At 52.8% G+C, this 15007-nt stretch overlaps 1 protein-coding gene across 2 annotated transcripts in view; it reads left to right on the forward strand.

Moving 5' to 3' along the window:
* Positions 1–15007, forward strand: part of LOC136387813 (patr class I histocompatibility antigen, A-126 alpha chain-like) — a 192054-nt gene that overhangs the window by 84307 nt on the left and 92740 nt on the right. The window contains exon 6 of one of the 2 annotated variants that reach the window (XM_066359879.1): positions 12028–12060. The exons of the other annotated variant lie outside the window; for it this stretch is intronic. Coding sequence (XP_066215976.1) covers positions 12028–12060 — 33 coding nt within the window. The remainder of the gene's footprint in view (positions 1–12027; positions 12061–15007) is intronic. 2 annotated transcript variants of the gene reach the window in all.

The raw sequence follows: 15007 nt of genomic DNA on the forward strand, positions 1-15007 counted from the left end.
AACTTTGTTTCAAAATTCAAAGAGCTTAACAGACCTCTGGCAGGACTGTTAAGGAAAACAAGGAATTCAGAAACAAAAGGAGAAGTAATCACATATATGATACAAGCATTTTTAAATGAAGAGAAAACTTGTTATGATCAACTCTGTGCCAATAAGTCTGACATTTTAGATAAGATAGATGAATTTCTAGAAAGATATAAATGCCAAAACCACAAGAAGAAATAGGAAACTAGAATAAGGTAATGAACGTGGAAGTCATTGAACTGGGAGCAGAGATCACCTTCCAAAGGCCTGTCCTGGTAACCTCACAGCGGGTGAGCCCCCACATCTCAGAAACAGACCCCTCCCCCTGTGAGTGCCGGTCTGGAGCTCAGACACCCACACAAGCTCCCCACTCACCTCATGGGGCTGCTGCGTCTTCATATCCAGAGACAGACCAGGATAGTGCAGGGGAGATATAATGGGATAATTTCAGAAAGCCCTGGGTGACCCAGAAGCATCTTGGCGTCATTATAACAGCCACGAGGGCCAGTCCATGGGAGGACAGTGTCCCGACCTCCAAACCTAAATCAGCGAGTGCGTGAGAAGCAGGTAGAACAGCGCCCGGTGCCCCGTGCATCATGAGCAGCTCAGCGGGGACCTCATCGTGGTGTCTGCTGCTGTTTCCATCACGTTCAGTGACTCAGTTTCTCCTTCCTGTCAGTAACACAGAACCAGCTCACACCGGTCCCGTCCTGTTTCTAACAGGACCCAGAACAAGTGTGATCAGTGGCTACACCCCTCACCAGCACCACAGTGAGTCAGCACTCAGGAGTAACACCTGGGACCCCTGACTGCTGCCAGTTCAAGCCCGCCCCCACCCGGGGCAGGGAGATGAATCTGAGCCTGCCTCCCGTGACCTTGCCAGTCACTAGCAGATAAAAGCTTTTTATTGCCTGACAAGGCGGTGGCGCAGTGGATAGAGCTTCAGACTGGGACACAGAGGACCCAGGTTGGAAACCCTGACATAGCCGGTGTGAGCCTGGGATCGTAGACACGACTCCCTGGTATCAGGCTTGAGCGCAAAATTCGCTGTCTTGAAGCTCAAAGTCACTGGCTTGAGGAAGGGGTCATTCGGTCTGCTGGAGCCCCTGGTCAAAGCACATATGAGAAAGCAATCAATGAACAACTAAAGTGCTGCAGCGAAGAACTGATGCTTCTCATCTCTCTCCTTCCTCTTTGTCTGTTCCTATCTCTTTGTCTCTCTGTCTCTGTCACACACACACTAAAGGAAAGTATTCTATTGTGTGAAATTTTGGGGGTTTGCTCACTGCCAGGAGAAACCGCACTGCTTTCTATTCTGTGATATTTCTAGTTGAGAATAGAAACAGCCAATCTCTGTGCCCCAAATGAGAAAGAGAAGTCGTCATTCGCTGCAGCGACTGTCAGTCCTCCTGGTAAAAAGACAGAGGCAGTCCACTTTGTACCCAAGAAATTTCAAATCCACGGACTTTGTGAACTGGTCTCTCATTAAGGCGAGAGAAGTTCAGTGTTTAGGATTTGAGAAGAAAGAAATAAAGAAAAAACCTTATCAGCAGAGGACTGAGAAACCAGTGATAGTTCAGGGTCGGGCCTGGTTAGTACTTGGATGGGAGATAGTTCACTAATCCTGTCTTGAGTCATAATGAAAAGGGATTTACTTTGAAACTATTTGGACTGTTATATTGAAGTCTTGAACATTTCACCTCTGCTTATAAACCAGAACCAATCAATTGATTAATTTAGGGTTTGATCAGAAGAAGGAGGTCTCCCTGATTTCCCCTCGGCCTAGAATTCCCCCCCACGCGGGTCATCGGAGCACAGGCGTGGAGCTGTGTGTGCACGCGGACGTCCACCCTGAGCCGGGACTGCAGCTGCCCCGAGGGTGGGGCGTCATCTGTAAACAGGGCAGGTAACGATCTATCCCTTCCTCCTCTCTTTTCTCATTGACAACTGTGCAGAATTACAACTGTGAGTGCTTTTAATTCTCGTGAGAAGTGGTCTAGGATTTGGGGGGAAAGGCCAGAATCTCCCCTCCCCTCCTCCTGTTGCCCAGAACCTGAGTTTAAACACTTTTGTCTCATGTTGTTTTTTTAAACTGGAGAATATTAACTAGTATCTGTCGCCTCCTAGAGGCCAACAGTGGCATCTAGACTTGAAGAAGAAAGAAGAGAATCTCACAATTTGGAAATAACCCAACATTTTTTAAAATGTTTTTATTTAGAAAATTAAATTTAACAGTGTCATTAATCAAAAAGGGAACACAGGTTTCAGGTAAACATTGTTATAGCATTTAAACTGATGATTATGTTGCATTCCCATCACCCAGACTCAAATCATATTCCGTCACCGTATATTTGTCCCTCTTTATTCCCTTCCCTCCTTCCGCCTCCACCCCTTTGTCCCCTCCCGTAACCACTTCACTTTTATCCATGTCTGTGAGGCTCCACTTTACATCCCACCTCTGTGTGGAATCGTATACTTCTTTTTTTTTTTTTTCTGACTTACTTATTTCACTCAGTGTAATATGCTCAGGGTCCAGCCATGTTGTCCTAAATGGCAACGTGTCATCATTTCTCATGGCTGAGTGGTGTTCCAGTGTCTATATGCACCACATCTTCTTTATCCAGTCCTCTCTCAAGGGACACTTTGGTTGTTTCCATGTCTTGGCCACTGTGAATAATGCTGCGATGAACATGGCAGTCTGTGTGTCCTCACGTACCAATGTTTTCAAGTTTTTGGGGTAGATACCCAGTAGAGGGATTGCTGGGTCATATGGTAGTTTAATTCTTAATCTTTTGAGGAAGCACCATCCTTTCTTCCATACTGGCTGTACCAGTCTACATTCCCACCAGCAGGGAGTGAGGGTTCCTTCTTCCCCACAGCTTCTCCCACACCTGTTATTACCTGTCTTGTTGACAACAGCCAATCTCACAGGTGTGAGGTGGCGTCTCCTTGTAGTACTGACGTGCATTTCTCTCAGAGCTGGTGAAGATGAGCATCTTTCCATTTATCTGTTTGTCGTTTCTGTGTCTTCTTGGGAGAAGTGTCTGGTCAGTTCCTTTCTCCAGTTTTTCACTGGGCTGCTTGCTTGTGTGTTGAGCTTTCTGAGTTCTGTGTATATTTTGGATATTAAGCCCTTAGTGGAGCTGTTGTTTGTAAATATCATCTCCCATCTGGTTGACGGCCGTGTTGTTCTCTGTCGGTTTCTTTGGCTTTGCAACAGTTTTTTACTTTGCTATAGTCCCATTCATTTATTTTTGCTGTCATCCCTTGCTGTTTGGGTCAAATTCAGAAATTGTTCTCTATAGCTAACATCCAGGTGTTTAATACCTATGTTTTCTTCTATGTAATTTATTGTTTCAGATCTTATATTTAGGTATTTGACCCATTTTGAATTAATTTTTGTGCAGGGGAACAAACTGTAGTTAAGTTTCATTCTTTTGCACGCAGCTTTCCAATTTTACAAAGAATCTTAAAAGCAGAAAAAGAAAGATTATTAGTAACCTAAGAGATCCCTCCACATTTCTGCAAATGTTAAGACTGTGCTCTGTTATGTGGCTTGGTAACATTCCATTGTGTGTGTGTACCACTTCTTTATCCATTATCAGAGAAGATGCTGGACATGGTTCCTGACTTGGGCACTTGGAATACACTCTCCTGGAACCAGGTGCCCGCTGGGAGCAGCCAAGCCCAGCAGAGAACCAGGGGGAGGTGCCCGAGGCCTCCGTGTGAACAGCCTCAATGAGCCCCTGCTGAGAGTCTGCACCAGCTGCAGCCCCGTCAGGGTGACTATTGAATGTACTGGATCAGTTGGGCTTCTAGTGACTGCAGCCCAGCCTGTGTCACATGGTGCAGGTGACACACTTAGACCTAGTCTGGGCACAGTCCTCTACTTCTGGGATGAGTGAACTCAGGCACATCTTCTAAGACCCCTTCTCTCCTCAAGCACTTCAGGGGTCAACACACTGGAAACAAGACCCAAACACCCCAAACCTCTTCATCCGCATCAGCAGAGCCTAACTGAGAGCCCCAGACCCCTGCCCCTCCCACCTCCCTGTCCCACACTCACCACCATCTGCCCTGAATCCACCAGGACTAACCTTGTTCTCTCCTTTTCCCTGTCTGTCTCAGTCACCCCTGGTCCCCCAAACATCCTGCACGCTCATCTCCACAGGCTCCGTGCACCCCTACTCTGTCTCCCCTCACACCCCCTCCCCAGCTCCTGAAACCTTCCCACTGTGTCCCCCGGAGGTCTCAGCCCAGGATCAGCCAAATCCGGACAGTCCTCCCAGGGTGTTCCTGCACCTGCAGCTCTGACAGGGACCTGGGTCTCCCTGAGGACACGGCTCCCTCTGAAGTCCTGCCATGGGGGTGTCTCCCCTCCCACAGACCTTGTGCCTTGGACTTGGAGGTGGGTGGGGTCCTTCTCATCAAATGCTTTGACTTACCCACCCTTTCTCCATAACATCCCTTAATCCATCATCAGATCGAATCCCCACTCCCCTCATTGTAGGTAATCCCTGGGGACCCCCAGGCCATTCCCCCATTTCTTTAGCTCCTGACTCACTGTCACCCTCCCCAGAGTACTACCTCCTGGATCTCAGTGATTTCAACATAATCAGATATGGAAGGCTAAATAGTGTCCCAAGAAATGTTCACCTGAATCCTTGCAGCCTGTGGACAGGCTTCCTTACATGGCAAAGGGACTTGGTGATGTAATGAAGGTTAAGGACCTTAGGACAGGGAGACCATCCTGGATCACCTGGCTGGACAATCACGTCACATAAACCTAAAAGCAGAGAGGTTTCTCTGGCTGGAGTCAGAGATGCTTCAGGAGAGATGAGGGTGAGGGGAGGCAGAGAGGTCCCACGTGGGGGAAGGATTGTGTGTGCTGTGGGGGCCACGTTCCAGGACTGAAGACATCCTCTGGGAGCTCAGGGTGGCTGCAGCTGACACCCAGCAAGGAAACAGGGACTCAGTCCCACATCTGCAAGAATCTGAGTTCAGACAACCAAGTGAATGAGCTTGGCAGTGGATTCTTCCAGAGCCCCAGTGAGGGGCAGAGACCTGCTGACCCCTTATTCCTAGTCCAGTGCGGACATGTCAGATGTGTAATGTATAAAACCCGTGAGATAATAAAGGTCTGCTGTTTAAAGCCACTCGGTTTGTGGTCACTTTACAGCAGGGACAGAACACACACAGCAGAGGATGCTCAGTCCCTGGCTCCTCACTTCCCTGAGCTCCTCTCCTCCATGACCTTCTGCTCTGCTCTTCCTGGGCCCCCTCCCTTGTCATCCCCTAGACTTGTCATTGCCAATAACCCAGCCCTCCCACAGTCTCCACGCCATGCTTCCCACGCTCTGCCCTCCATCTCCCTACTCACCCCGCAGGGCGGCCTCAGCTCTGGAAACACTGGTGCGATTATTGATCACATGTGTAATGTAATGTCAGCAAACCATTCATCACAAATGTGCCTGTTTCCCAGGCCTGAGACCACCCTGTGCTACATCACCTCCCACAGTCCTTTGTGGCCTCTGGGATCCCAGGTTATTATCCTACCATCTAGTCACCGTCCCTCACCCCTCAATGTCCTCTCCTCCCTCCTCACTCATCTTCAATTCCATGAGACAGCATTTCAATCTCTGCCTTGATCTCCCGTGCCTTGTTAACCTTGCTTGGAAAAACTATACAGCCAGGAAATTCTACCTCTGTTCTCCCTGCACCTGCCTCGTGCAGCTACAGGAGACTGGAGGATAAAACAGTGATATGGACACTGTCATGTCTTTATTGTATGCGGCTTAAGTGTCTGTTTGTCGCCGATAGCTTATTGGTTGCTTGCATAACTGTACTAGCCAATGGGGTGAAGTTGCCACGGCATTCAAATAGTCCTGCCTTTTGGCATGCCACCTCACAAATTGAGGTTAAAGAATGGAGCAATTATTATGCTGTTAAGAAATCTTAACACCAGAAGGGGTCTTTGCAATGGTACAAGATTAGAGGTTCTCCAATTGAAAAATAATGTCATGCCCTGGCCGGTTGGCTCAGCGGTAGAGCGTCAGCCTGGCGTGCGGGGGACCCGGGTTTGATTCCCGGCCAAGGCACATAGGAGAAGCGCCCATTTTCTTCTCCACCCCCACCCCCCTCCTTCCTCTCTGTCTCTCTCTTCCCCTCCCTCAGCCAAGGCTCCATTGGAGCAAAGATGGCCCGGGTGCTGGGGATGGCTCCTTGGCCTCTGCCCCAGGCGCTAGAGTGGCTCTGGTCGCAAGGCAGAGCGATGCCCCGGAGGGGCAGAGCATCGCCCCCTGGTGGGCAGAGCGTCGCCCCTGGTGGGCGTGCCGGGTGGATCCCGGTCGGGCGCATGCGGGAGTCTGTCTGACTGTCTCTCCCCGTTTCCAGCTTCAGAAAAATACAAAAAAATATATAATAAAATAAAAAAAAATAATAATGTCATAATAGCTAAGTCTTTGAATGGCTCCTCTAAAGGTGAAATACATGTCATTCCAAGAATTGATTTGGCTCCATCTCAAACAGGGTTGCCGTTTCAATTGAGACGTAGACAATTTCCTGTAGAACTTGCCTTTGCTATGACCATCAATAAGTCTCAGGGCCAAACGCTTAAGCATGTTGGCATTTTTTTACCTGAGCCTGCATTTGGACACGGTCAACTTTATGTTGCCTGTTCAAGAGCTCGTGAAAGAAGGGATGTAAAATTAAAAATAATTGATGGTCCTCTGCAACGCAAGCTTAAAAATGATGGAAAGATCTACACAAGAAATGTTGTGTACAAAGAGATCTTTGACATGTGAATTAACATTTTATTATTTAAATCACCTTTATTTATTGAGCTAGCAGTGGCTCTTAAAAAATGTACCGCCAGTGGTTTCCTTCATTGCACTCTACTTTAAGCAATTAAGCAAGTAGAAGGGGGAAACCCCATGGGGCAGTAAGCAAACGGGCGTCCTCGCCGCCTGCCCTGGGTAATTCAGTCTGAATTAGCAGACACCTTTGCACAAATCATTTTTTTTTTTCATTTTTCCGAAGCTGGAAACGGGGAGGCAGTCAGACAGACTCCCACATGCGCCCAAGCGGGACCCACCCGGCATGCCCACCAGGGGCGACGCTCTGCCCACCAGGGGGCGATGCTCTGCCCCTCCAGGGCATCACTCTGTTGCATCCAGAGCCACTCTAGCGCCTGAGGCAGAGGCCACAGAGCCATCCCCAGTGCCCGGGCCATCCCTGCTCCAATGGAGCCTAGGCTGGGGGAGGGGAAGAGAGAGACAGAGAGGAAGGAGAGGGGGAGGGGTGGAGAAGCAGATGGGCGCCTCTCCTGTGTGCCCCGGCTGGGAATCGAACCCGGGACTCCTGCACGCCAGGCCGACGCCCCACCGCTGAGCCAACCGGCCAGGGCCTGCACAAATAATTTTAATTACAATTTATAATATCTAGAACAGCCGTCATTTCGTATGATCGCCGGGCTTTCTAGTTAATGTCATGACCCAGACCACAGGTGGTCCACACTGCCGCCCACAATCATCCTGTCCCTGCACAGTTCCCTCAGTCTCCCCCATCCTCTGCTCAAACATCCACCCTCCTTCCCCATCTCATTACAGCCCTGACCTTCTTTCCTGCTTCACTGAGGAAACTGAACACATTAGAAGACGATTATTACAGATTCCCAACACCGTCTACTTGGAGACGTCACCACAGGTGAGCTGTCCACACTCCCAGCCAGAGCCATCCCTCTGCTGGTGCTCGAGGCCTCATCCCTTCTCGTCTACGTAAAGGTGCTGGTCCAGCAGTTCTTCCCTTTTCCTCTCTTGTCATTCTTTTCTCCACTAGGTCACTTGGCAGCGTGAGAATGCACACCCAGACCTCAGCCTGAGGGAGCATAACTGACCGATGGCCCCGCTGCTGTGCTCTCAAATCTGCTGCCCCATTTGCTCTGGGACCTTGCTTCTCACAGGCTCCTTCCCGTCAAAGATTGAGAACAGCAAGGAAACTGAGGCAGCATCATTGCCCCTCTGAAGGCTGACTTAGGCTCCAGGCTCCCTGACACCCTCTCTGAACTTTCCTTACTCTGCCCTGGGTCTGGGACATCTGCAACCAACCTTCCCTCTCTCTCCATCATTTGAATGATGACATTGAGCACTTGTAACTTTGAGAACGTACATGCCCTGTTGAAATGCACTGTGACACAGGGCTTCACTGGCCTTCTCTGTTTTGAGGACTTGAGGGACTCATACAAACTCAGGGCTACTGAATGAAGATCATTTCACAATGTAACAATCCCGAGTCACAGACACACTCTGTGGAAAGCAGAATTCAGGAGCTTTGTGAGTCTGACCGCAGTGCTGGTTAGACACATTTCTGTACCAAGGGGCCAAATCACTTCTTTACAGATCAGCTTCCTGATGTTCAGGGTTCCCAAGACTGTGCTCCCCACTGGGGTTCACAGACAACAGGGAGACTGGTCTCTGAGGATCTCCATCCCGTGTTTTCAGACACAGCTCCTCCAGGGTTAAGAGAAAACCCCTGTCCCTCCACCTCCATTCCCAGGGCGACTCACTCTCTGACATCAAAGTCTGGGGGTGAATTTTCCTTAAGAAGAGTCCAGGGGGGAAGATAAGGGGTGGGAGGCAAGGAGTGCATTTCAGGGGAAGGGGTTCTGGGAAGAGAAGAGGAGGAAGGGGCGGGGCCCAGACTGTGGATCTCTCCCCGTTTCCCTCACACAGTCCCTGGGTCAGGACTCCGGGACACAGGGTTACAAAGAGCTCTCCACGCAGGAGGAGGAGTCAGGGCACATTTCCGGGTCCCCAGGCCTGGCTCTCAGGATCCCAACTGGAGGGCAGAGTCTGGGCGGTGAAGGTCAGTGTTGGGGAGCCCCAGTCTCCCCGGGTTTCATTTCTGCCCTTTACCGCCTTTGTGGGGTCCTCCTTCCTGGATACTCATGATGAGTCCCCAGCTATCACTCCCTTTGGGTGTCTGATTTCTAGAGAAGCCAGTCAGCCTCTTAAGCGTCCCCGGTTATAATATCTGGGCTGACCGACCCGACTCAGAAAATCCCCAGACCCTAAGGATACAGTCATGAGGTCTCCAACCCTCCTCCTGCTGCTCTCGGGGGCCCTGGTCCTGACCCCGAGTTGGGGGGGTGAGTGCGGGTCGGGAGGGAACGGCCTCCGCGGGGAGGAGCGAGGGGACCAGGCGGGGGCGCAGGACCCCGAGGAGGGCGCGTGTCCACCGTCCGGACCTGAGCCCTGCTGTGTTCCCCTCCCTTTTCTGTCTTCCAGGACCCGCGCCGGGAGATGGGTCGCAGGGTCTCAGCCCCTCCCCGTCCCCAGGTCCCCACTCCCTGAGATATTTCAGCACCTCCGTGTCCCGGCCCGGCCGCGGGGAGCCCCGGTACATAGAAGTCGGCTACGTGGACGACACGCAGTTCGTGCGGTTCGACAGCGACGCCGCGAGCCCGAGGATGGAGCCGCGGGCGCCGTGGATGGAGCAGCCGTGGGTGGAGCAGGAGCACCCGCAGTATTGGGAGAAGCAGACACAGCGCGCCAACAACAACGCACAGCATTTCCGAGTGGGCCTGTACACCCTGCGCGGCTACTACAACCAGAGCGCGGACGGTGAGCCACGCGGGCGGGTCCCGGTCACGACCCCATCCCCACGGACAGGCCACGGTCACGCGAGTGTTCGGTTCTGAGCTGCACCCGAAACCGCGGGACCCTCTACCCCACCCAGGAGAAGCCCGCGGGACTTTGACCCGGTTTCGTTTTCGGTTTAGGTTTAATCCCCGCGGTCGGGGCGGGGGCGGGGCCGAGTGGGCGGGGCTGACCGCGGGGCGGGGCCGAGTGGGCGGGGCTGACCGCGGGGCGGGGTCAGGGTCTCACATCCTCCAGTGGATGATCGGCTGCGAAGTGGACCCGGACGGGCGCCTCCTCCGCGGGTACAGTCAGACCGCCTACGACGGTACCGACTACCTCGCCCTGAACGAGGACCTGCGCTCCTGGACCGCGGCCAACGCCGGGGCTCAGATCACCCGGCGCAAGTGGGAGGAGGCCGGTTACGCGGAGCGCGTGAGGATCTACCTGGAGGGGGAGTGCGTGGAGTGGCTCCGCCTTTACCTGGAAAAGGGGAAGGAGACGCTGCAGCGCGCAGGTACCAGGGCCGCGGGGCTCCCTCCTCTCCGCTGGGGCTGCGGCTCCTACACGAAGACAGGAAATGGACCGGGGTCAGAACACCCTCCTTTGGGTCGGGACATTGAGTCCCAGGGTTTTCAGATCCGGGACCAGACAGCGACTCCCCTTAAGGGACAATTAGGTGCAGTCTCTCTGGGATGGAGGGGAGACCAACCCTGAACTAACCCATTAGCGCAGGGGTCCCCAAACTATGGCCCGCGGGCTGCATGCGGCCCCCCCGAGGCCATTTATCCGGCCCCCACTGCACTTCTGGAAGGGGCACCGGTGGTCAGTGAGAGGAGCATAGTTCCCATTGAAATACTGGTCAGTTTGTTGATTTAAATTTACTTGTTCTTTGTTTTCAATATTGTATTTGTTCCCGTTTTGTTTTTTTACTTTAAAATAAGATATGTGCAGTGTGCATAGGGATTTGTTCATAGTTTTTTTTATAGTCCGGCCCTCCAACGGTCTGAGGGACAGTGAACTGGCCCCCTGTGTAAAAAGTTTGGGGACCCCTGCATTAGCGGTTCACCTTGACCCTGGCAGTGGCCCTGGGACTCATGAAGACTTTCTCAGGCCTTGTTCTCTGTCCCCCACCCAGTGTGTCTGAGGTCTGACCCTGGCTTTTCTGAGTCATTTGGCCTCCACCCAGGTCAGGACCAGAAACTCCTTTTATCTCTCAGAGACCTGCCTCCCACCCTGGGCTGTGTCCTTCTGACTCTAGAACTTTCCAGAGACTAGATCATCCCAGGCTCCTCTGTCCAGTTGGTGTCTGGGTTTTGTGCTCCCTCCCCCACCCCAGCTGTCCTGTCCACTCTCAGGATGGTCACATGAGTGCTGCTGGAGTGGTCCATGAGGGATGAAAAGTTCTAGAATTTTCTTACCTTTCTCCTCAGAGCCCCCAAAGGCACACGTGACCCACCACCCCATCTCTGACCATGAGGTCACCCTGAGGTGCTGGGCCCTGGGCTTCTACCCTGCGGAGATCACCCTGACCTGGCAGCGTGACGGGCAGGACCTGACCCAGGACATGGAGTTTGTGGAGACCAGGCCTGCGGGGGACAGGAGCTTCCAAAAGTGGGCGGCCGTGGTGGTGCCCCCTGGAGAGGAGCAGAGCTACACGTGCCATGTGCAGCACGAGGGGCTGCCCGAGCCCCTGACCCTGAGATGGGGTGAGGAGGGGACGTGGGCACAGAGCCTCTTCTCAGGGAGCAGGGGCCTCTGGGGGACTTCAGCAGGGTCGGGGCTGCGGCCTGGGGGTCAGGGCCCTGTCCTTCTCTTCCCTTCCCAGAGCCTCTTCAAGCCACCATCCCCACTGTGGTCACCATTGCTGTCCTGGTCCTCCTTGGAGCTGTGGTGGGAGCTGTGATGTGGAGGAGGAGGCACTCAGGTAGGGAAGGGTGGGGTCTGAGTTTCTTGTCCCAGAAAGAACTATCTGGTTTCAAGCCCAGAAAGAACTGCGTTGACTTTATTAATGGAAGTGCCGTCCCCACAAGTATGCTAGCCCAGTCTGCAGCTGTTTGCTAACACTGACTCTTTAGTGAGGCACGTGTGAACATGAGGGACAGAGTTATCACCTTGAGGAGTCTGAGGATGGGGACCAGGGTCCCAACAGTAACAGGTCAGAGGGGAGGGTCCTGCTGAGGACAGACCTTCAGAAGGATGGGTGGTCCAGTCCCCACACATGTACTTTCCTCAGGTTTCCTGATCCTGCCCTGGGTCTATAGTCACAGTTCTGGAAACTTCTCTGGGGCCCAGGACTAGGGGTTCCTTTAGGATCTCATGGCCCTGCCTCCTCCCTGGTCTCTCACTGGACGTTTTCTTCCTGCAGGTGGGAAAGGAGGGAGCTACACTCAGGCTGCCAGTGAGTATGGAGGGGTGACCCCTGAGACCCTGTGACAGTGCAGACGGGAGCCATGGAAGACACCCCACTCCCCATAGTTCCTCCTGTAGTCTCCTGTCCTGGGGGCTTTGACCCCATCCTGTTGTGTTCTACCCCAGGCAGTGACTGCGCCCAGGGCTCTGATGTGTCTCTCACAGCTTCTAAAGGTGGGGAGGGCTTGGGGCAGAGGGGACTGGACTGGGTTATGGGCACATTTTGAACATGACGTGGGCTATTGAGAATGTCATCAGTTTCAATGACTGACCTGAATTTGTTCATGATTATTTCCTTCTGCAGCGTGAGACAGCTGTCTTGTCGAGGACTGAGTGACAGAAGATGCATCACACACACACACACCAACCCCATTAGTGACTTCAGGAATATCTCACTTCTCTCTGTGGAAAGGGCATCTGAACGTGTCTGCATTCCTATCAGCATAGTGTGAGGAGGTGGGAGACTGGCTCATCGCTGTCCCCCATGTCCCCTCCCCACACTTCCCTGTCCAGCAGAGGGGGCTGGGCCCTCCCCACCCCTGTCTGTACTTCGTGGAGCACTGAGCTGCAGCTTCTTACTCCTTATTGAAATAAGACTCTGGGTGTGAATTTTTATTTTCAGTTCTTGCCATGGAGGGTTGTTGGGTTAATTAAAAGAGAAGATGCTAAAGTTTCAGAAGAAATAAATGGGAGCACTGAGAACTTTCCAGAACCCGTGTGTCTGCTGTGCTGAGTCTGTTGCAGGGACAGGAGAGGCTGTGAGGACCGAGCGTGGTCAGGCCTGTGCCCAGTCGGTGCTCAGTGCACCGGGGACTTTGATGTGGTCACTGCTCAGCTGGGTCACCTCTCTGCTCCTTTGTCCTTATCTCTTCAGTAGAACCTTGTCCCTCCAGGACCTCTGATCACAGGGACTCAAGTGTCACCCAGGCCTTGTAACTTGTCCTAATAAAGGACCCCTCCAGGTCTGTGAGCTCCGATGGCATCATATGGTTGGTCAGCTGAGGCTCAGGCCTGGGTCCACCTATCAGCCCCTGTCTCCTGGGTCTTTATTTGTTGTTTCTTTGTTTCTGTGGAGCAATAGGACTGTTTTTGTTCTTTTTGGGGGTTCCAGTCTCATTCTCTGGGTGTCCCTGTCTGACAGCAGCAGGTGATGACTTGTCTGTCATTGTCCCACAGAGCTAAGGGGGTCCCTGCACATAGGGTCTCTGGTGTCGAGAGTTTTCAGACGCATCCTGCTCTTTCCTCCTTTTGTGACTTGATGCTTTTTTCCTTCTTTTCCAAAGCTTCTCAAAACAAATTAAAAAAACAAGTTCTCGTATCAGCAGAGTGGAGGAATTTCTCACCTTAGAGAAGTCCCTGCTGGAATTCTCTCTGCCCACCCTCCCTCCCCTGCCCTGCGCTCCAGGGCTGGCTCAGTGCAGACTCTGGGACGTGCAGAGTGGGGTCCACTATAGATTTAGGGGGAGCAGCCCAGGAAAGTGCAGGTGCATTGGGGTCAGTGTGAGGGCACCTTGTGCTGCAGCCACCACAGGACAGCTGTGGTCTGAGGCCCCATCAATAGAGACGCGTCTCTAGCGCAGGGAGCTGCCCCACACGGACCACTCAGGAACCACGGCTGGTTGTGTGCAGACGTGTGGCACTGTTGTTCACGTGGGGACATCACTGAAGTCAGATCAGGAACACTGCTGGCCTTGGGAGCCTGTGTCGTGTGGGAAGAGACAGGTGTGCGTATGAGCACAGTAAACAGGGAGGTGTCTGTGTCAGAAGGGGGAGGTGTCCTGGGAAAACGCAGTGGGGAAGGTGACCCCGAGTGTGGGCTGTGGGGACAGGAAGATGGCTGTGTGATTTGGGGGGTCAGTGTGAGTCTCCCTGAGAAGGTGGCCTTGAGGAAAGATGTGAAGGACATGAGGAAACCCATGAGGATGTGCACAGGAGTGCTGTCCAGGTAGGAACCTCCAGTGCAGATGCCCTGGGGCAGGAGAGTGAGGTGTCTGGTAGAGCAAGGAGGCCTGTGTGGGAATCGGGCAGAGAGTGATGGAGATGAGACAGAGGCTTGGCCAGACCACGTGGCCTGAGGACGTTAGAAGGGCAGGGACTGTGGTCTGAGTGAGGTGGGAGTCACAGTTGAGAGCAGGAGAGGGTCGTGGTCTGACGTCCCCTTTGAAGGGTCCTGTGGCTGCTGTGCTGAGAACAGACGTGGAGGCGAGGGGGCAGTGGGAGCAGGAGGGTCTGGCAAGCTCCAGGCTGGAGGTGCTTCTATGGGGCGCGCAGTGGACTCACAGCATTCCTGATGGTTAGTCTGGGCTGAGAGAGGAGTCAAATCCCTAAACATCTCAGAGGATGCAAGAGACAGACACTGTCAGGAAAGATGGGGAGGAGGCATATCTGAGGGGGCATCACAGGCATTCGTTGTAAGAGATGTTGGAGCTGAGACATCTGTTAGAAATACAAGAGAGCCTGACCAGGAGGTGGGGCAGTGGGTGGACTGTTGGACTGGGATGTGGAGGATCCAGGTTCAAAACGCTGAGGTTGCCGATTGAGCAGCGGGTTACTCATTCTGCTGAAGCCCCCTGGCCTGGGCACATGTGGGAGGACAATCAATGAACAACTAAGGAGACTAAGGAGCTGCAACGGAGAATAGATGCTTCTCATCTCACTCCCCTCCTGTCTGTCCCTATCTGTCCCTCTCTCTGTCTCTGTCACAGAAAATTAAAAAAAGAAAGAAATACAAGTGAGTTGTCTGATTGGCAGCTGGACAGATAAAGCCAGAGATGAGGAGAGATGCCTGCCAGCTGGAGAAATTGATGTCAACGGAAGAGACTGTAAAGAAGGAAGTTACAACAGTTGTTAACGTTCATCTTCCCTCCAGCCACACCCAGTCTTCTACCGGTGAGTCCACTGAACCCTCCCGGAAGACTCCTGCTCTTCTGCACAGT

This window comes from Saccopteryx leptura, chromosome 1 (genome assembly GCF_036850995.1).
Source record: "Saccopteryx leptura isolate mSacLep1 chromosome 1, mSacLep1_pri_phased_curated, whole genome shotgun sequence".
Classification (NCBI taxonomy): Eukaryota; Metazoa; Chordata; class Mammalia; order Chiroptera; family Emballonuridae; genus Saccopteryx; species Saccopteryx leptura.